Raw genomic sequence first — 20,394 nt, 5'->3', positions numbered from 1 at the left:
GTCCTGCAACGCTACTCACGACATAACGGCATCGGACGGGTCGGCAGTAATAATCTCTAAACTCTGAGGCTGCGGGTGCGTGCATAGATATGTATGTTGCTAGGAAGCCGTTCCGTCGGGTCGTATGATGCAAACGAAGTGCAACAATCCCGTACCTGTGCCAATTTCCATATAATCTTTCAGTTCTCACCAGCCTATGCTATTGTTGCCGATCATGTTTTCAATCATCGGCATGGCTGGAGCCGTAGAAGAGATCCATCATGAACATGCAATCACTACCTGTTACTCCCAAGCGCAAACGTGGTGGTTCTAGTGATGACTACCTAGAGGGGGCCTCTACCGTCTCAGGGTCTGCGCGAAAAAAGGCGAAATTGTCTCCTCAAACACCTTCCAAATCGGCGTTGGCCAAAGCCGAGGCCGCGAAGAAGAGGGAATGGAAGGCGGCCTGGAATGAACATGTCAGGCTTTCCTACTGGCAAAAGGATGACAGTTACCGACAGAAGGTCAATACTTACGAAATCCATCGGTCTGACGGTGTGTTATCCCCGGCTCATGGAAACGCATCTGTGATTCGAGGCTGACTTTCTTACAGCGATGCAATTCTACCGACTCAAAGCAGCTGAGATGGATACTCTCCCTTACTGGGAGTTTGAAAACAACAATTATCCCTCTCATCCCGGGCGGTCATACTCCCACGAGGGTGTTCTCATGCTCGTCAGTCGTAAAGCTGCTATGCTTGCGGGGCTGCACGAGAAGGGGCTCCGCGAGCACGATCTTCTCAGACAAGGGAAGGAACTGTTCAATGATGAGTATGAACAACTCGGTGAATATAAGTTATGTTGTTCTAATCTGTCACAGGCAAGCGCGGCTTCTCCAACGAACGCCCAACAAGAAGACAAAGCCACGCTTGTGGAAGATCGTCAACCGACACGCCAATCGCGAACGAATGGACTGGGTCTCGATGCCGTCTGGCTCTTGGGAATCGCCTGTATGGGAACATGGCAAGGTCGTCGGCCACTGGCTCAATTATCAGTTCGACCCCAACATTGGCCCTGAAGATGACTGGATGTTTTCCCCGGCTAGGTTTCGTCCCTTGGGATCATCGCAGCGCATTGAAATGCCGTGATTTAATCATAGGAAACGGTGGGTGAGCCATGCTCTGGCCACCACTCTTTTAATTCAAGGCAGGCCGACCCTTCGGATGGTGGTGATGGCTACAGGGCCCAATACACTTCCCGCTTTCCCAAACATTTAGATATCACCTTGAAATTGTGAACCTGTCCCATCACGGCTCATCCAGTAGCTCACCCAGGCAGTTTTGACTTGAGTGCGTGTACTTGACTTCTTCTACCCGCAATGTTGACTAGCAGATGCTCAAATATGTATGTTCTCTCAGCTCGTAGAATCTACGCACGTGCACTAACACCTAGGTTAAGAGTGGTTGATTCTTGAGTATTAACAGATTAGTGAATTTTGTGCATTTAGGGAGTGAAGTCAATACACGATGTGTCTGGTCACTGTGGAAGCCATGCGGCAGCAAACAGTTTTGATGGATAAATCCATAAATGCACGACAACGACAGCGCTCGTGGTGGACTGGACGCTCGCAAGGTGCGGCCGACTACTGCGAAATCCTTTTAGTGCTCCGCATATCGCTGTGATGCTCATATGGTAATCGAATGTGTGATTGCGAAAGTCTCTACTGGAACGTAAAGGGGGATATTATCGATTATCCTCGTTTGTTCTGTTGGTCGTGGTCCGCACAGAGGTTTCGGTGTAAGTGTGAGTAAGTTACTTCCTAGGTTCCTTTGCAGCACTAGTACCATCCCTGCAAGGGTCCCTGTCTAGCTAATCGATAAACGATAAGATAACCACCGCTCTCAAAATTTCTAGAGTTCTGCCTTTTGCGCAACTGCAACCCAGATTTCTCTCTGTGTGGAGTTGTGAGGATTTTCAGCCCAAGATTCTGCAATCATGGAGGCGCAAATCAACAAGCCCCACCGGAAGCCCAAGGAGAAGAAGAAGCATAATGGAGGTATGTCCTGTTCCGGCAGCACAATTTAATTCAAAGCTCTGCTATTTCTGGCGCCGTACGCTGGACTCGCGATTGACAGAAGCCGCGTCCAGACAATCCCAAGGCCTTTGCAGTGCACAGGCCCGGTAAACTGCAGACACAAGCTGCACGATCCTCAGATATAAAAGAGAAGCGCCTACATGTGCCTCTCGTCGACAGACTTCCCGATGAACCGCCACCTCGACTCGTCACCATCGTCGGCCCCCCAGGGGTCGGCAAGACGACACTCCTCAAGAGCCTGATCCGCCGATACTCGAAGGAGACGATATCAAACCCCCAGGGGCCCATAACTGTCGTCACTTCAAAGAAACAACGCCTGACTTTCATCGAATGCCCCAACGAGCTCGAGGCCATGGTCGACATCGCCAAAGTAGCTGACATTGTCTTGCTGATGATAGATGGCAACTACGGTTTCGAAATGGAGACAATGGAGTTTCTGAATATCCTGGCTGCGACTGGTATGCCAGGCAATGTCTTTGGAATTCTGACACATCTCGACCTGTTTAAAAAACCACATACCCTCAAGGACGCAAAGAAGAGGCTAAAGCACAGGTTATGGAGCGAGCTCTACCAAGGCGCACATTTGTTCTACCTTTCCGGCGTCATCAACGGACGTTATCCCGACCGTGAGGTACACAACCTGTCTCGATTTCTTTCCATCATGAAGAACCCACGACCATTGATTTGGAGGAATTCACACCCTTATACTATTATCGACAGTTGGCGCGACATCACACATCCAACCAAGATTGAGGAGGACGAAAAGTGTGACCGATCAATAGTGCTCTCCGGCTATCTGCGTGGCACAAATTTCGCATCACAGGGTCAAAGAGTGCATATACCAGGCCTGGGTGATTACACTCTCGCAAATGTGGAGGTTCTGCCAGACCCGTGTCCAACACCGGCCATGGAGCAGGCCCTTGCTAAGATTACTGGCAAGACCGGCCGGCGGCGTCTAGATGACAAGGACAAAAAGTTGTACGCACCAATGTCGGACCGGAGTGGGTTGCAGGTAGATGGAGATGCCATTTACATCTACCGAGACAAGGGTTTCACTTTCGACAAGGACGCCAAAGACGTCGAGCGAGGCGAGGGCGAGGAACTCATCATAAATCTTCAGTCTGAGAGGCGTCTCCTGGGTCAGACCGAGGATGGAGTGCAACTGTTCGCAGGCGGCGAGGAACTCAAAGAGGCTGGGGATGACGACACCGGTCGCAAGAGCCACAGACAGGCAAGGCTTGCTGACCAGAACGGTTTCGACGGGGAAGACGATCTACAGGACGGCGACGACGACTCTCTCCCAGATGCAGATGCATCCGACGTCGAGACCGAGTTCAACGAGCAAAAGCTGGGCAAAATCTTTCGAAAGGATACTGACAAGGACGGGAATAATGACGATGTTGCTTTTGCGGATAGTGATTCGGACCTGGGCTCAATATCAGGCGAGGAAGACTCAAATGACGAAGACTTAAGTGACGAGCAGGATTTTGACTCTGACGACGAGGAGGCCGCTCTCAAATGGAAGGAAAACATGGAGGAGCGGGCTAAGCAACGTCATGGAAAGAAGAGCCCATATCAGCCCGCAAGTTTGGCAAGAATGCTCTATAACGACTCCCTAAGCATATCTGACATTCTCAAAAAGTGGCGAGGGGATGAGGAAGAGGGGGAGGAAGAGGAGGAGGAGGAGGATATTGAGGCTGACTCTGGGGACGAGACTTTCTTCAAGAAGTCCAAGAATGAGAAGGAAGATCTTGCGGACGACCGTTCAATACCCAATTTTGACTATGACAAACTGACGTCGTACTGGTCAAACGAGGAGAGCATTGAAGCTCTGAGGCAGAAATTTACTACCGCTACCTTGTTGGACGATGAGGACGACGGAGAAGGGGACGATGATTTCGACGGCTTTGGCTCAGGAGATGAGCCTGGCGAGAGTGACAATGACGATGATGACGAAGGCGACGGGGCTTTCGAAGATCTTGAGACTGGTGAGAAGCATGGACCGGCGGAAACAGATCTGGAAGCTGAGCGGGAGAAGAACGCTCGCCGGAAAGAAGAGCTCAAACTGCGATTTGAAGAAGAGGACCGAGAAGGCTTCAACAACGACAAAGCGAAAGCTCGACGGGAGGGCGGAGGTGACGATGAATTCGGCGAGGACGACTGGTACGATGCCCAAAAAGCCATGATACAGAAGCAGCTGGACATCAACAAGGCCGAGTTTGAAAACCTGGATGAGAGACAACGATCGCTAGTGGAGGGCCACAGGGCGGGCAAATATGCCAAATTGGTCATCGAGGGTGTGCCGGCTGAGTTTGTCAAGCAATTCAACGCCAAGATGCCAATCATCGTGGGAGGTCTCTCAGCCACCGAGGACCGGTTTGGATACGTTCAGGTGCGAATCAAACGGCATAGGTGGCACAAGAAGATCTTGAAGACTGGCGACCCGCTCATTTTCTCGCTGGGTTGGAGGAGATTCCAGTCGATGCCGATCTACAGCATTTCAGACTCCCGAGTACGGAATAGGATGCTGAAGTACACGCCGGAGCATATGCACTGCTTCGCCACCTTTTACGGTCCCTTGATAGCGCCAAATACTGGTTTCGTCAGCTTCAACTCCTTCTCATCCTCCAACCCGGGCTTCAGGATAGCAGCCACAGGCACCATTTTGAGCGTGGACGAGTCCACTGAGATCGTCAAAAAGCTCAAACTGACGGGTGCGCCCTACAAGATCTTCAAGAACACGGCCTTCATCAAAGACATGTTCAACACCTCGCTCGAAATTGCCAAGTTCGAGGGCGCCTCCATCAAGACGGTCTCTGGCATTCGAGGTCAAATCAAACGCGCTCTATCCAAGCCGGAAGGGCACTTCCGCGCAACCTTTGAGGACAAGATCCTGCTCAGCGACATTGTGTTCTTGCGCGCATGGTACCCCATCAAGCCGCACCGCTTCTACAACCCCGTGACGAACCTGGTTGGGTGGCAGCGGGCGCGACTGACGGGTGAGATCCGCGCCGAGCAAGCCCTTCCGACTCCACAGAACAAGGACAGCCAGTACCGCAAGATCGAGCGTGCGGACAGGCACTTCAATCCGCTGCGCGTCCCCAGGAAGCTCGCGGCCGACCTCCCGTACAAGAGCCAGATCGTACAGACCAAGGCCCAGAAGAAGCCGACGTACATGCAGAAGCGCGCGGTGGTTCTCGGCGGCGAGGAGAAGAAGGCGCGGGACTTGATGCAGAAGCTGACGACGATCCGGAAGGATGTTGCGGAGAAGAGGAAGGCCAAGAAAGACGAGAACAGGGCAGAGTTCAAGAAGAAGATGGCCGACATGGCCGAGAAGAAGGCCGCGAGGGAGAAGAGGGAGACCAAGGAGTGGTGGAGCAAGGAGGGAAAAAAGAGGAGAAACGGGGAGGAAAGCGGTGGCGGTGGGAAGAGGAGGAGATAGAGAGCCACATCAGAAAGCTTAATCCACAAGAATTGAGTCTGGGAGCATCCCATAGAAGATGGTCCCACAAAGGACACATTTTTTTGTTCTTCTTTTTTACCTATTTGGTCCATTTGCTATGTATGTGATCTACAACCAACTGGATCTACTCTAAGCAAATATCCTGAGGCCGAAATCAGCCGGGTCGTTGAAGCGCAGCCCCTTGTCCAGCGCCGAGATGGACTCAATTTCCTCAGCGGTAAGATCGAAGTCCACCGAGTCCAGGTTCTGCGCCAGCCTCTCCTGGCTGTTGCTCTTGGGGATCACGATGATATCCCGCTGCGTGGCCCAGCGCAGCAGGACCTGGGCGGGGGTCTTGCCGTGCTTCTTGGCGGCGGCGGCGACCTTGTCGTTCTCGAACAGGGGGCCGACGTCCAGGGCGCGCTTGTTCTTGAGCTCGATGAAGCTCTGGGGGCCGAAGGAGCTGTACGCCGTGACGGCGATGCCGTTCTCCTGGCACATCTGGATCAGGCTCGGCTGGACCAGGTACGGGTGGTGCTCGACCTGGTTGACAGCCGGCTTGACCTTGGCATAGCGCAGGACGTCGTACAGCAGCATGGCGTTGAAGTTAGCCACGCCAATGGAGCGCAGGATCCCGCTGGGGTTGTCCTTGCTGATGACGAGCTCCTCGAGGGCTTGCCACGTCTCTTGGATGGGCACGGGGACTTGCTCCGTCACCTTTTTCTGAGCCGCATCAGCCCAGAAGCAAGGATACTTCAGCTCAGACATAGGGATGTGGCGCTGGGCGATGGGGAAGTGGATGAGGTACAGATCGAGGTAACCGACGCCCCAGTTCTTGTTCTCGAAGTTGGCCATCTCATGGACGTGCTCACGGGCGTGGTAGTTGTTCCAGAGCTTAGAGACGATGCTAGGGCCTTGGTTAGGATAACCATTGGGTAAATAAGCTCGGCTAAGCTACTTACAAGAGATCCTCACGCTTCACAATGCCCTCATCGAGAGCCCTGCGCACACCCTCACCGGCCTCTGCCGAATTCTGGTAGTCGTGGGCACCGTCGATGTGACGATATCCGAGCTTGATAGCGTTGTAGACAGAGTCGGCGGCGTTCTCCTTAGGCACCTTCCAAATGCCATAGCCAACCAGTGGCATGTTCTGTTTGTGAGGGCATTCGTTAGTCATAGAGGTGGCCGCGAGATTATTGCTGGCCCAACGGGCAGGTGTGAGAAGCTACTCACATAGCCGGAGGACAGCTTGAGAGACTTAGACATGGTTGCTGAGGATCTTGAGAATTGTCTAATGGTGTTGCGAAGCATTGAGGCTTTCTAGTGACTTGTTTTGAACGCACAATCAAGACACGGGGCCGTGAGGAGACCCTTTATAGATGGATACTCCAGAAATCAGTCGACTCGTGGTCTTATTTTATTTTTTTCAAGCGCCTGTCGCATGCGCATAGTGACATGCCAAGCATATCGCGGGTATATCTGTGCAACTTTCCCCCCTAGGCTCATTGCATCGATGCTGCCTCCACCTGACCTCCCTTTCATGCGCATCATGTACACTGTACAACAGCCTGAGCAATTCCAGTACTGCAAACACCGCTCGGTACGCGTACAGAAATTCGGTAGCCATGACGCGCTGAGTACCAAGGCTCGCGCAGCGGCCCAAACTAAGAAGCGTCTTGCTCTTGCCGGCAAATTTCCCCATCCCCCGCCTTTTGTGTTCGCGTGTCAATGCGGGGCAGCCGCGCCAACCAACTCGACCCCCAACAAGTTTCGAGCGATGTCGCTCGGCTAAAAGCAGTCCGAATGACATTTGGCAGAACGGTCAAGAGCCGTTTCTGCGCCGGTGCCCTCCCGTCTCCGCTTTACGACGGGACGGCCATTTTCATCTTCATGATTCCGATTTCTGAGCTCTTGCGCCACTGTCCATCGGCCTGTTGTCGGAAACACAGAAGCTTGCCGTCGTCTCCAACACACCCCAGTATCTGTCCGTCGTCGTCGAACCCGACCCTCCACATCGGAGTCCTGTGGTTCTCCAGCATAGATAGCGACTGCATCGTGTGATAGATGTGTCCAGCCTGGTTCTTCCTCCTGTCGCCCTCGGCTGTAGGGTGGTGCACGCCCTGGCTGATGCCCGAGGGCTGCTGTGCCTGGCTCCCACCTGATCCGTTCCCGGCAGCCCTGGACGAGGTCTCTGGACGGGATCCGCCCTTGACCAGGTCACTCGAGGACCATGTTCTGCCGTCGTTGTCGTCGTGCGGTGTGTCGACCCGGATGACTCTCACGTAGCCATCCATACAGGCCGATGCAATGATATCGTAGCCCCTGATATTGCCGGGCGCCCACGCGACATCTCTGACCAATCCACGGTGCGCTGATACCACAGCCGCCTCGTAGAACTCCTTCTTGGTGGAAGGGACACCGTAGGAATGAATGACGACGTCGCGCGTCCGGTAGATCTTGACCTTGTCCATGGCAGCAACAACCAGACTCAGCGTGTCGGTAGGCATGCCAGCGCGCAGGGCGTTGTAGCAGGGGTCAATGTTAGGGTCGAACCGCACGCGGAAGGACGTCTCCTCGCCGCGGGCGGGCTTGTCGCATACCGACAGCTCGTCCATTTGGGTCCAGTCGGACAGGTTTTCGGACATCTCATTCTCATAGACAGTCAGCCGGCCGTCAGCGGCCAGGAGGGCGAGATGGGTCTGGCGCGTCTCCTCGTTGTGCTTGAGGGAGAATGAGCGGTATGGGGCGCGCGGAGAGCGGTGTTCGAAGGCAGCTTTGGCATTGTCCTTTGAGCGATTGCCAAACCGACGGCCCGGGGCGGCGGATGGGTCTTCTGCCCAGAGCTTGAAGCGGCCCTCTATCCCCAGTGATGCGACGAGGTTGGGATAGACGGTTGGCGGTAGCCATTGCAGCTGGGATGAGCTTTAGCAGGTGCGATATTTGGGTTCGAGAGACGCCAGACAGGACTCACTTCGAGTATCTCTCCCCCATGAGCAGTCCAAGTATCACATAATCTCCAGATACTGTCCTTGTGGCGGTTGAAGACCCTGATCTTGCCATCGACTGACCCGGTCGCACACCGGTCACCGTAGGCATTGAATGCCACCGCTTGGACTAGGTCGTGATGGCCATGCTTCATGATCAGCTCAAACTGAGCTCGTTCCTCCGTTGCGGGAGGCTCCCCCAAAGATGGTGCCATGCTTGTTTATCCGATGTCAGGGGTTATTGGAACATGACATTGTCGCTGCGTTGAGACTGAGCTGGTTGATTCATCCGTCACGGTGAAAGTCAACTCAGATGAGACCGTGTGCTGTCGATGGTGGTCCGTGCGTCACAATCCAGAGGCGCGGTAGAGGACACTTGTGAGCTTGAGTATGCAAAATTTAGGCAGTGATAAAGGTTGCTATTATATGAATCAATTATAGAGGTGTGAGATAAGAACAAGAAGCAGACAAAAAGGAGAAATTACAACAAAATTGGACAGTTGTACAGCTTGCAGGGACCCCAAGGTCTGCCAGTCACCAAGAGAACGCAGAAATTAATAGGTCAGACCTAAATACCTGATACTTACTGTCCTGCAGCTTGTAGGAGGCGATTTCATAAGTGATTATCCCATAGATAATTATCACAAGGACTTTACCAGAGGAGTGTGTCCCAGAGGAGTGTGTCCCAGAGGAGGCTATCCCAGAGGAGGTTATCCCAGAGGAGGTTATCCCAGAGGAGGTTATCCCAGAGGAGGTTATCCCAGAGGAGGTTATCCTACAGAAGGTCATCCCAGGGCAATCATCACAAGGAGGTTATCCTACGAGAGGTCATCCCATAGGAGGTTATCACATAAGAAATTATCCTACCGGAAAGAGTGTACCGGATAAGGTTATGCTCGAATGTTTTGGGACCCTGTGAGCTGGTAATTCTCTGGATCCAGCTGGCCAGAAGACACTTGAGATGATACACTCACTGAATGCAACACACCGCTTTCAGAAGACTTGCATGCCAATAGCCCCATGTCAGCCTGAATTAGAGTGTCGAGGTCGGTAGTTGAACATCACCACCCATGTGGGCAGACATACCCGGGTAATTTACGGGAGTACTTAGATGTTTCCGTAAGCCCCGTACCGTGTATGAGTAACGGCTCACAGGCCTGAGATGGGTGATCCCGCCGTAAAGCAACTCAACAGGACTGTCTGCGCCACACCACACGAACACACATCGTCATCACGACACCACAGTTTGGACACGTCTTGAGGCTGAATGAGGCTGTCTCACATGTCAGGACAGGACCCTGAACTTGCCCTGGACCCACTGGAGGTCGCTAAAGCATCCTTATTTATAGTGCTCCAATCGGCTGCCCCAATTGGACCAGCGCCCCAGCTGCCTCGGGACTTGGTGGGGTCCAGCCCGGGAAGCTCCAGCGAGCTGCGTCACCTTGGCCCCTTTGGAGACGTCGCCTTTTTGGCCCGGCGCAGGAACAAAACTCCACATTCGTCACTCGCGTCGACGTCGATCAGATTTCACAACTGCACACACACGCAGCCGCCAGTGTACCCGTTCTCTTGGGCTATGGGACGGGCCTAGCATCTCATCCCCTCACTTTCTCACTCCCTCCACTCCACTCCCACACTTCTCCGCCATGGCGACAACTCCCAAGCTCACCTGGACCGAGACTGTCAACCTGGCCGCTCTCTCCGCAGCCTGTGGCACCATCCTGGCCAACACCTTCCGTGGCGAGGGTGAACCCTTGATCGCATCGCTCGCTCTGAGCGGCATGGCCTTTGCCGCTGCCTATGCCATGATCCGCTGGTTGGGCCCGACCTTCATGAAGGCCGGGCTGAAGGGAGTCGACATGTCCAAGACCAACAGGAGGGAAATCCCAGAGTGCGCCGGCGCCATCTGCGCTGTGGTCTACCTGCTCGCCATCATCGTCTTCACCCCTTTCCCCTTCTACAAGGACATTGTTGCTGCTACCAGCGGAGGCGGGAACAGGGATGTCGTTCTGCACGCCGAGCACGTCCACGAGGGACGCTTCTTGCACAAGTTTCCTCATAGCAAGGTGAGGACACATGTCAACTCTGCCTCTTGACTTGTTCGGCCACTGACTAGGGACCATGCGACAGCTCGCCTCCTTCCTGTCTGCGATACTCTCGCTCCAAGCCATCACCATCCTCGGAATCGGCGACGACCTTTTCGACATTCGTTGGCGGCACAAGTTCTTTATCCCGGCCTTCGCCTCGATCCCCCTCCTAATAGTCTACTTCGTCGATTTCGGTGTTACTTCCATCGTCCTCCCTATTCCACTTCAGTCACTTGTGGGGAAGGAGCTGGTTGATCTCGGGGTCATGTACTACATCTACATGGCGGCATGTGCTATCTTCTGTCCCAACTCGATCAACATACTGGCTGGCATCAACGGGATCGAGGTCATGCAGTCCATCGTCGTGGCACTGCTGCTGGTACTCAACGACGCGCTCTATCTCACGACGGCGTACCCGCATCCTGCCGTGGACAGCCATCTGTTCAGCTTGTACTTCCTCCTGCCGTTCCTGGGAGTAAGCTTCGCACTCTTCGCGCACAACAAGTACCCTGCGCGCGTGTTCGTCGGAGACACGTACTGCTACTTCGCAGGCATGGTTTTTGTCGTCGTCAGCGTCCTGGGCCACTTCAGCAAGACCCTCATGCTGCTGCTGATCCCGCAGATCGGCAACTTCCTGTACTCGGCGCCCCAACTGTTCCACATCATCCCCTGCCCGCGCCACCGGCTGCCCAGGTTCAACTCAAGGACGGGGCTGCTCGAGCCCTCGGTCACGCCCTGGACCCCGGAGAAGCAGCCAAGGAGGTATGTCGGCGTGGCCATCCGCCTGCTGGAGCAGCTGCGCCTGATCAAGGTCGTCACGCAGGCCGACAAGGAGACGGGCGAGGAGCGCTTCATGGAGACGAGCAACCTGACCATCCTGAACCTGTGGCTGGTCTGGCGCGGCCCACTGCGCGAGGACCGCCTCGCCTGGGAGCTCACGGCCTTCCAGGTCGCCTGCGGCCTGTTCGGCCTCTTCGTCCGCCACAAGCTCGCTCTGCTAGTCTTTAAGGAGGACAACTGGGGTGTGGCCGTTTGAGCACCTATGCCATCGCGGCTGAGTGATTTTATGTATTTTTGGTTCAGATATCTGGTCTTGTCCTTTTTCCTTTTTCAGGGTAGTGTATTTCCCAAAAGACCGAAACTGTACATAAGGGATCTTGGCGTTTCTAGGAATGATACCAGGTTGTTTACTCAAGAGCAGATGGATTTTGGACCGCAGCTTGAGCGTCCAGGGCTGTTCGGGGTGCAGTCTATATTACTGCGCGCACTAGCTATGAATCATCTCGAAACAACCGAGTCGGTGTCCTGCTGGCGCTTTTCTCTCAAAAGGGGGGTCATCACACTGTAAACACGCAACAGTATGTCACATTTCGACTGCTATACTGAGACTGTATACAGGGAAAAGCAAGGAATGCTTTTTGTGGTCGTATTGTCTCTCCATAAGAATAAAGTTACAACAGAACTGGTTCTCCAGTCAGATCTGATAGGCGTGCCCGCCAGCTTTGCTAGTCTGTCCCGAAAGCTTTCCCCTAAAACCCCTCCAATCACGCCTAGTTCGTCCAATTCGTCCGTCGTCCAGAGACCGTCCGAGAGAAACAAGAAAATAAAACGTACAAAAGTGTAAAAGATCGTAGAGACATCCGCGAACCCTCCTGGGTTTGATCCCAGCCAAAAAACGCCGGTGTACCTTCAGCCAGAAAAGTACCCATTCCCCTAAACCGTTTTGGTCCTAATATCATCATTGTAAAGTTGATACTGAGAGTGGAATCATTATAAAAGCCAGGTAAAGCCAGACGCCTTGGCTGTCGCATTAAAAAAGAAAAGGGTACGGATGTGTGATTGAACGTGCGCGGACGTGAGAGTACTGCGGCAACTTTTAGGAAGCGGAATTGACTTGAGCCGCCGTTATGCTGCCAGCCGTCTCCTCCCCGCCTACATCAGTTGTCGGTCTATCCGAGTCGCTTGTCCCATGATCGCCGTTGTTAGCAGCTTTCAGAGGGTCCGCGGTCGAGGACGCGGTCTTCAGTGGGTGGGTGGTGTCCGATGCTGACTTTGCTGATGCAGCCGCCTTATTGGCTTTATTTTTGTATTCGCTTAGGCTCATTTTCTTCTTGATAGGGCTGGGTGTGGCCGTGTTTCCATTCACGACGGGCGGTGCGAAAGAACTTGGTAGGTTGATTGAGAATGGCGACTGCATGACAGACCCATTGGTTGAAATTGGAGTTGTAGCCGCTGTCACAGACGTTGCAGACGGGGGACTGGTGAAAGCGGTCGGAGGCGGCATTGACACACGCAGCTCTGGGGACTTGACATCTTTGGGACCAAGCCCGTTGGTGAGAGGTGGGCTGGCGATATCAACATTGGCTGGTGCGGGAGGCGCATCAGGCATAGGAGCGTCAACATCTGCAGCAGAAGTGGGCGATGACAGAGGGCACTGCTTATGTACAGTCGAAGGCGACCCAACAGAACTCCTTGTCGTCGTCGGTGAGTCTAGATCCATGGCGCTGGTTGGGCGTTGTGAAACAACGTCCCTCCGTTTCTGAGCCATGAGCTTCATGGTGAGAGACATGACCCTCCTTTTTGGCCGTGGCTTCACGCAGGGGTCCACTTCTGGCTCCGTCTGCACCGCAGCATCGCTGTAGGTTCTGGGTGCTTCCGACGGGCTCTGGCGTGATCCTGGCGCTATTAACCTTGGCGGCTTGATTGACTTCGCCGAATGGTGCGATGAAGCGCTCGTTGGTGACTCTGACTTGCTTCCTGAAGTGCCCGCATCAACGTAGCGAGGCTCGTCGGCTCCATTTGACTTTTCAGGAGCTTCACTATTCCCGGTCCGACCTTTGGATTTCCCTGTGTTGGAAATGACGGTGGAGTTGGCAGTTGCATCGGTAGAAGCCTTTTTCTTCTTACGGGGTGGTTGCTGCTGCTCCTGTGCTGACTTCTGGAACAAAGTCTCAGCGATTTGTACTTTCCTCTTGTCTCGGTTCGTCGGTTCGGTGAGTATTCCCAGATTGTCAAAGGAGCCGTGCCGTGCCGGTGTTCTGTCGCGACTGGGCGGTTTGCTCCGAGATCCTGCCGCAGAGTTGACGTCGGTCTCAGCCATCTCATCAAGATGGCCCTCACTGGCTGCCCGACTATTGGTAGCCTGGCCAGTGCTTGTCGGTGAGATGGTGTGCGTTTTGGTCTTCGCGCGCTTTCTCTTTTGAGGATTGGAACGTGGCTGAACCCTTTCGTGGTAATTACGATGGAAGCGAGCAAAGGCACAGTCATTGCCAAGGTCGCAAGCACAGCCCCCGTATTCTGAGAGAATGCGACGGATCCAATCCGAGATAAAGAGGTAGTCGGGTTGGTCGATATCGGCGGTGTTGTGTCCATTCGTCTCCTCGTCGCCAAGCCCAAGCAGACGAACAAACCGCTTTTGGGTGGTACCGGGGAACCTGAACTCCCACGGCAGTGTGATCTGCTCATTGGCAGCAATGGGTCGATCACTTACAAGCCAGAAATGGAACACGGAACCATCCGATAGATGGTACGTGTCGATTGATGCGTTTGGCTTGCAAGACCGGCGGACATAGCGAGCATTTGATCCCTCTTTCCTCGTGTCGATGAAAAGTGGAAGCGATGGGGGAAAGAATACGAAAGGTAGAGGCGCGCAAAGGTCGGGCCATTGATTTTCAGGCTCTTCGCAGTAATCCTTTTGCAAACCGACGATTCCGTTCAGTTCCATCATCGGGACGTCTCCGTCAATCGCGGATGTTGTTGTGAGGTACTGCCAGTGCAAGATGGTGTCTTGAGTCAGCGGGACTTCTTTGCTCTCAACCCGTAGTGTGTGATCGAGTCGAGGCGGTTCTGTTGTTTGTATCACTTCTTTGAAGTCACAACCCGTGTCTTTGCGGAAATGCTCGTGGCCTGGCTTGAGCCAGTCAGACACCTTTGTCTGGGTCTTCAAGTTCGCATATGTGTTCGTGTCTACAATCTGGACGTCGGATCCATCGCATAGATCAAGAAATTGCTGGGTATAGTGGTGAATCTCGAAGTCGTGGGGAAGGTCGGGTGGCGTGGTGGCAGGGCTCAGGGGATGGCCGTGGATAGCTCTTGGTACGCTGTGGGAAGGGCTTCGCTTTGGTGCCTGCGAGCTGACGGACTGGCTTGACTTGTGCGAAAGTTTGGGCTTCTTTGCTGGTGGATGGTCTTGTGGACTTCCGTGTTTGGAGCCGTCCACGCCGTTGGGGTGGCCGTTCAGTTGGAGATCGCTGGGCTTGACCTTCTTCTTCTGGGTTTTAGCGGGGGCTTTCTTTGGCTTCTTGTCACTACTGTCTTCGTCGGGCTGAAGCCCAAGGCGTTTCCGTTGTCGCTCCATGGCCTGGTGTTTGTCGAGAACCCGAGGGTTGCAGTCAGCACAACTGTGGTCGAAGTCTTCTTGTTTGACTTTTTCGGCCTCGCCAAGGGGATGGTAGTAGCAGTCAATGTGTTGCCATGTGTTGCACTTCTCACAAAAGACTGTGTTTCCATCATCGTGGGCGAAATTGCAGATGCACTTGATTATGCCCTCATCCTCTTGCGGCTTTGCCTTTTCAGGCTTGTCGAGAGCGACCGTCAACAACGGCGGGAGATTTTCGGTCATAATCTATGAGCCTCGCGGAAAGCGTGAGGGTCAAAGGAACTGGCTGGACTGATTATCTCCGCGTTCTGGATGGCATGACGGAGCGCGACTCAGCAGAAGAGCCTAACGGAAGACACTGGGCAGGAAAACGAGGATCACGGGAGGTGACCATTCGCAGGAAGGAATCGAGGGCTCGTGATCGAGAAGTCGGAAGTCTCTGCCAGCGCGACTAGGAGGTCTATCAGGCGGTTGACAAGAGACAGGTCGAGGCTACCAACGAGAACCAGGGTCACTGGCTTCGACACGGTGCTGATGTCGCGAAGCGAGACGAGGTGGACCAGGCGCTAAGCGGACCAGTGTATGGCGTTGTGTGGATTGGACTGGGTTGAGGTCGATTCGGAGTCGATTCGATTCGAGTTGGTTTGGATTGAGGTTGGTTTGAGATTGGGTTGAGCGTGTGGCAGGAGGATCACGAAGACAAATTCGAGGAGTCGACTCTAGGGCGAGGAGAGGATGCGCCTCGAGGGACAAGGAGATTCAAACGAGGCGGATAAGGGAGAGAAGACGAAACAGACCATGAATGCGGCAGATTCATGCGGACTCGAGGGGTAGAGAGGGCGATCTCGCGTGGGAAATGTGCGGATTGTCGAGGACGTGTAAGGAAGGTTGGGAGGAGAAAGAAGGAGGGTGAAGAGAGGGGGCGACAGCAAGAGGAAGAAAGACAAACCTGAGCGGCCGACCGAGTGAGTGTGAGCGAGAGTAAGAGAGTGAGGGTGCGCCTGCGCGGGAGCAGCAGAGCGGGTGCAGCAGCGGGTGCTTGACTGCCGGACCCCAGACCAGCCGCCAGAGGGCAGAGGGCAGAGGCAGCGTGCGCGCCATTTGCTTGTGAGGTGCGGCGGAGGCCAGTCAGTGCCAGTGCCCATCACTGGGCCGCAGGGCCAATGGGGAGGCGGCTGGTGGGCAGCGAGTGCCACTGGACCTCCCAGTAGTGAAGCACCAGACGGTGGTGGCCTGGTGGCCTGGTGCAGCGTGCAGTGCAGCGCTGGCGGGAAAGGCTTTGCTGGGCGACACCCCCCCCCCTTCTCACCTAAGAAAAAAAGAGACCCCGTTCGCGGCGCTCTGTGTACACCTGGGCAAGGTAGTGAGTGTCTGGTTGGGAGCTTGGCTGAAAATGGTTTGGGACAGGTCATGTATCCGGTTAGCATGGAAGCCCAGCATATTCAGTGCAGGGGTGTTAAGAAGCAACTTGCTGCAGGGACGCATTCGTCACCAGTGCGGCTCGTCGCAACGTGAGGTGAAAGCAAAGGACCTCGTAGGGGGAAACGAGGGAGAGGGAGAGGGGCGATTCGATTTCACGACGCCAGGCCCCAGAGTTGTTCGGGAGAAGACAACTCAGGATCAAGTTCTGCTCTCCCGCTGAATCGTCGAGCACTTTGCTATGCACTGAACGGAATAGTGAGTGCCAGCGTCAGTGCCCTGATTGTGGTATGTGAGCGAGCATGACAAAATCATGACAATGAAGGAGGCTTGTGGGGGGGTTGCAGGGCAAGGGGAAAGCAAGGCAGGATGTGAAGCGTTCACGGGCTGGGTATATAACGGTGAGGGATGATGAAGCGAGGGTGTTGGTGTGATGATGAGATGAAGAAATTGATGACATGTCCGGGGGTGGGCTGATGATGTGGGCGAGGGAAATGAGTGAGCGAGTGAAGGAAATGATGGAGTCGCCGAGTGTGAGGCTGTCAGAGTCCAATGAGGGAATTCTTGGGATGGGATCTCCAGGCAAGCAGCAGCACCAGGACAACAACGGACAGGCAGACAGACGGACAGACGGACGGACAGACAGTACCAAGGAGTCGCCAGACACGAGCGAAAAGCGGCGGAAGGTTTGGGAGAGAAACGTTCAGGGAGGGAGTGGCTTCGACCGGTGCGGTGCGGTCCAGTCCAGGATTTCAGAGGTGTTGCAGGTTGGAGGATTTCCTGGGCAGGCGAAGCCGGGATGAGGTCAGTTGGACCCGTGCCACCCAGCCCAGGCCTTGCCTCCTTGCTGCCTGATCACCCACTGACCACTGACCACCGACCACCTACCAACCGACGCACCTGCACAGCACCAGGGTCACGAGTTTCTTCCGCATCACACTGTGCCATGTACTCGGAGCTGCAGCGCTGTAAGTGCGTTCGCGATGTCAGAGATTACTAAGGTACGTCAAGTGCAACGCACGGTACAGTGCGACAGCCTCGTGTCCACATTGCCCGCATTGGGACCACGGCATTCCAAGATTCCAGTGTCGAACGGGCTTGGGCTTGTCTTTGTTAGGGAGGCGTCCCACCGAGGAGAGGAATACTGACCCTGCTTGACACATTTTGCTCAACACGGCGGATCGTCAGTTTTGAGAGAGAGAGACTGTAGACCCTTGAACGTTGTACGCCACGCCATGCGGTGCCGTGCACTCCCAGGCACTGCAATGCAATTCAACCAACAACATAAGACAAGCGACAAGACACCAAGGGAGGGACCTCGAGAGGGACTTGGCAAGACGAGGGAGCCCTGGCTTTGTCGATCGGTCTAAGGTTTTGGGCTCTGCACGGCCCTCCAATTGGGAGCGGCCGCTTGGTCCGGCCCTGCTGCCACCCTACCACCAGAGTCGCGCATGCCTGGCCATGCGTGCCATGCCATGCCATGGCAAATGCGGTCGATTCCTCTTGCATGAGAGCAAATTGCGTTTCTGCCAGTGCCAGTGGGCCCCTCGAATGTGCTATGTATAGCAGGCCGTATACAGTGCACAGCACAGTCACTTTTGTCACCCACTCTAGCTCCGTCCAGCCAATAAGACATGAGCGAGCTTGTGCCTCTTCCAGTCCACCTGGCACTGACACCACCTCGATCCCTACCCATTGCGCACAGTGCACCTCGCCTGTCACTCACTTTGGCAGGAACTGGCAGACAGCAGACAGGCAGATTGCACGCCACCAAAGGTCCCAGGTGCCACTGGCGGTGGAGGCTGGGTTTACTGTTTGTTACCGACAAGGTCTGCCCCGTTCACCTTCCCGAGGTCCTACGGCGACTGGAAACCCAAAACCAGCTGGTACATTCGTTCGAGTCTGTCAAGGTCAAACACTGTTGCCCACCACCCGTACGATGGGCCTCCTTCAGTGGCTCAGTCTCCGCAGATCAAGCAAATGGGAGTCACCCACCATTATCGACCACCTACTGTCTTCTCCCCTACAGTTCATCATCACTTACATCTACCATCTCATCCTCCTCTTTCGCGGCAAACCCTTCAGACCCCCCAGGGATAAACCACCCATCAAGGTCGTTTGTCTGTCTGATACGCATGACCAAATTGTTCACAATGTCCCAGATGGTGATCTCTTACTCCACGCCGGAGACCTGACCAACTCTGGCTCGGCCGACGATATCCAGAAGCAGGTCGATTGGCTGGCTTCTCTGCCCCACCTCCACAAGGTTATCATCGCAGGGAATCATGACAGCTGGTGCGATGTCAGGGCACGGCTGGCCCAGGACAAGAAGGAGGCAAAGAGGGTCGACTTCAGAGGCTTGCACTACCTTCAAGACAGCACTGTCACCCTGGACTTCCACAACGGGAGAAAATTAAATGTCTATGGTGCCGCTGACATTCCCATATGCGGAGGCCGCGACTTTGCCTTTCAGTACCCCGCCGACAAAAGCCCATGGAGAGGTAGGATTCCCATCGAGACCGACATCTTGGTTACGCATACGCCACCACGCTCTCATCGCGACCTGGGTCTAGGCTGTCCGGGGCTGCTGGAGGAGCTATGGAGGGTCAAGCCCAGGTTGCACGTGTTTGGTCATATTCATTGCGGGCGTGGTCAGGAAAGCGTCTACTTTGACGAGTGTCAGAGGGCCTACGAGACGCTCATGTCCAGCAGTCCACGTGGACCAATCTTTGACGCGATCCCAAGCAGTGACTGGATCAATGCGCTAAAGGTCATATATTACGGTGTGAATGCCATTGCATTCAAGTATCTCATGCTCGGCCCTGGCTCGAATAACTCGAGCCTCATGGTCAACGCTGGCTGCATGCAAGGAAACACGGGCAAATTATGTAAGAGCCCGGCTCAGGTCGTGGAGCTATGATACAAATCTCGGTCTGGCCAGAATCTTGCTGGGTGGAAGGAAGCGGCCAACAATACCCGAGCCCAGCAGAGCAGGTTCGAGTTGAGCCCTGTCAAGGAAATACCGGCTTCATTAAAACAACAAACTGCCCAGAACAACTGCGAAAAACACACCAGCACTCATACCACTGTTTCTCGCGGCACCCGCCTGCACAGGCTTCAGCCCGACCGTCGCTGTCGATCCCGTTTGTTGCGTGGGTGCCGGCACCGTCGCGTTACCGACCTTGGCAGCGGGCTGCGCGGCAGGATTGCCGTTACCGTTCGGTCCTGGGGCCCCTGGAGCTCCTGGCACCGGTCCTCCAGCTGGGACGCCAGGAGGAGCAGCAGGCAGAGCGGCAGGATGAGCAGCAAGCGGAGCGGCAGGAGGAGCAGCAAGTGGAGCGGCAAGCGGAGCGGCAGGCGCAGGAGGCTGTTTCGCCGCGGGCTGTTGGCTATAAGTGCCTCCAGGCGCCGGAAGTTTTGGACCAGGCTGCTGGTAAACATTACTTGCGCTCGCCGAGCCTGATGCGACTACACACGGTACCGTGAGCGTAACAGTCGATTCCCCGTTTGCACCGCATTTGTTGCAGGTCTGCGTTATCGCCGTCATCGGGACCGTCGGTTTCGTAATCTTCCCAGCGGCGCAGCGAGCGCAGCTGGGCACCTTGAGCGTGGTGCAGTACTCCTGTGTCACCAGTAAAGCCGGGTTTGTACTACAGACCGTCGTGTACGTGATTGTGGAGACAATGGTCTGCGTGACGCCGCCCGGCCCTGGGCCGCCCAATCCCGGTGCTGGCGGGGGATTTGCCCCGGGGACAGGGCCGCCGGGGCTGCCGGGGGTGCCGGGGCTGCCCACGAGATTGACATACGTGGTTAAAAGGAAACTGTTCGGTGCATCACGTTTCGCAAGAAGATTGTTGCCACCGCAGAACTGAGTTGGGTTTCCAGGGCACGGTAGGTTGCAACGGCTACGGTCTGGGATGGCAGACGTGCCAGCATCGAGGGCGTCGGCGCAGTAGCACATGCTCTCGTGCACTCCGGCATATGCTCTTCCTGGGCATAGACCCACGCACA

The 20,394-nt window shown here is 54.9% G+C and overlaps 7 protein-coding genes across 7 annotated transcripts; 4 read left to right on the top strand and 3 right to left on the bottom strand.

Annotated features, from left to right (window-relative positions):
- Positions 1 to 260: 260 nt before the first annotated feature.
- On the top strand, positions 261 to 1,126 carry J7T55_012584 (uncharacterized protein; the record flags this gene model as incomplete). The annotated part of the gene is made up of 3 exons (XM_053145227.1): positions 261 to 534; positions 593 to 809; positions 859 to 1,126. The coding sequence occupies 3 exons, from the start codon at positions 261 to 263 to the stop codon at positions 1,124 to 1,126; spliced, it is 759 nt and encodes a 252-aa protein (XP_052991977.1).
- An 847-nt stretch (positions 1,127 to 1,973) lies between these two features.
- J7T55_012583 (uncharacterized protein) lies at positions 1,974 to 5,515 on the top strand (the record flags this gene model as incomplete). Its single annotated transcript, XM_053145226.1, has 2 exons — positions 1,974 to 2,034; positions 2,127 to 5,515. 2 exons carry the CDS (start codon positions 1,974 to 1,976, stop codon positions 5,513 to 5,515), a joined length of 3,450 nt encoding a protein of 1,149 aa, XP_052991976.1.
- A 150-nt stretch (positions 5,516 to 5,665) lies between these two features.
- Positions 5,666 to 6,781, bottom strand: J7T55_012582 (uncharacterized protein; the record flags this gene model as incomplete). Its single annotated transcript, XM_053145225.1, has 3 exons — positions 5,666 to 6,422; positions 6,478 to 6,665; positions 6,749 to 6,781. The coding sequence occupies 3 exons, from the start codon at positions 6,779 to 6,781 to the stop codon at positions 5,666 to 5,668; spliced, it is 978 nt and encodes a 325-aa protein (XP_052991975.1).
- A 596-nt stretch (positions 6,782 to 7,377) lies between these two features.
- J7T55_012581 (uncharacterized protein) lies at positions 7,378 to 9,521 on the bottom strand (the record flags this gene model as incomplete). The annotated part of the gene is made up of 4 exons (XM_053145224.1): positions 7,378 to 8,427; positions 8,487 to 8,715; positions 9,156 to 9,274; positions 9,474 to 9,521. 4 exons carry the CDS (start codon positions 9,519 to 9,521, stop codon positions 7,378 to 7,380), a joined length of 1,446 nt encoding a protein of 481 aa, XP_052991974.1.
- A 624-nt stretch (positions 9,522 to 10,145) lies between these two features.
- On the top strand, positions 10,146 to 11,622 carry J7T55_012580 (uncharacterized protein; the record flags this gene model as incomplete). Its single annotated transcript, XM_053145223.1, has 2 exons — positions 10,146 to 10,565; positions 10,630 to 11,622. The coding sequence occupies 2 exons, from the start codon at positions 10,146 to 10,148 to the stop codon at positions 11,620 to 11,622; spliced, it is 1,413 nt and encodes a 470-aa protein (XP_052991973.1).
- An 840-nt stretch (positions 11,623 to 12,462) lies between these two features.
- On the bottom strand, positions 12,463 to 15,207 carry J7T55_012579 (uncharacterized protein; the record flags this gene model as incomplete). Its single annotated transcript, XM_053145222.1, has 1 exon — positions 12,463 to 15,207. The coding sequence occupies one exon, from the start codon at positions 15,205 to 15,207 to the stop codon at positions 12,463 to 12,465; it is 2,745 nt and encodes a 914-aa protein (XP_052991972.1).
- Positions 15,208 to 18,322: 3,115 nt separating this feature from the next.
- J7T55_012578 (uncharacterized protein) lies at positions 18,323 to 19,303 on the top strand (the record flags this gene model as incomplete). The annotated part of the gene is made up of 1 exon (XM_053145221.1): positions 18,323 to 19,303. One exon carries the CDS (start codon positions 18,323 to 18,325, stop codon positions 19,301 to 19,303), a length of 981 nt encoding a protein of 326 aa, XP_052991971.1.
- Positions 19,304 to 20,394: the final 1,091 nt, after the last annotated feature.

This window comes from Diaporthe amygdali (assembly GCF_026229845.1).
Source record: "Diaporthe amygdali strain CAA958 chromosome Unknown NODE_20_length_815715_cov_65_842320, whole genome shotgun sequence".
Taxonomy (NCBI): domain Eukaryota; kingdom Fungi; phylum Ascomycota; class Sordariomycetes; order Diaporthales; family Diaporthaceae; genus Diaporthe; species Diaporthe amygdali.
Note: the sequence above shows the minus strand (reverse complement) of the source record. Positions and strands in the feature narration are given on the sequence as shown.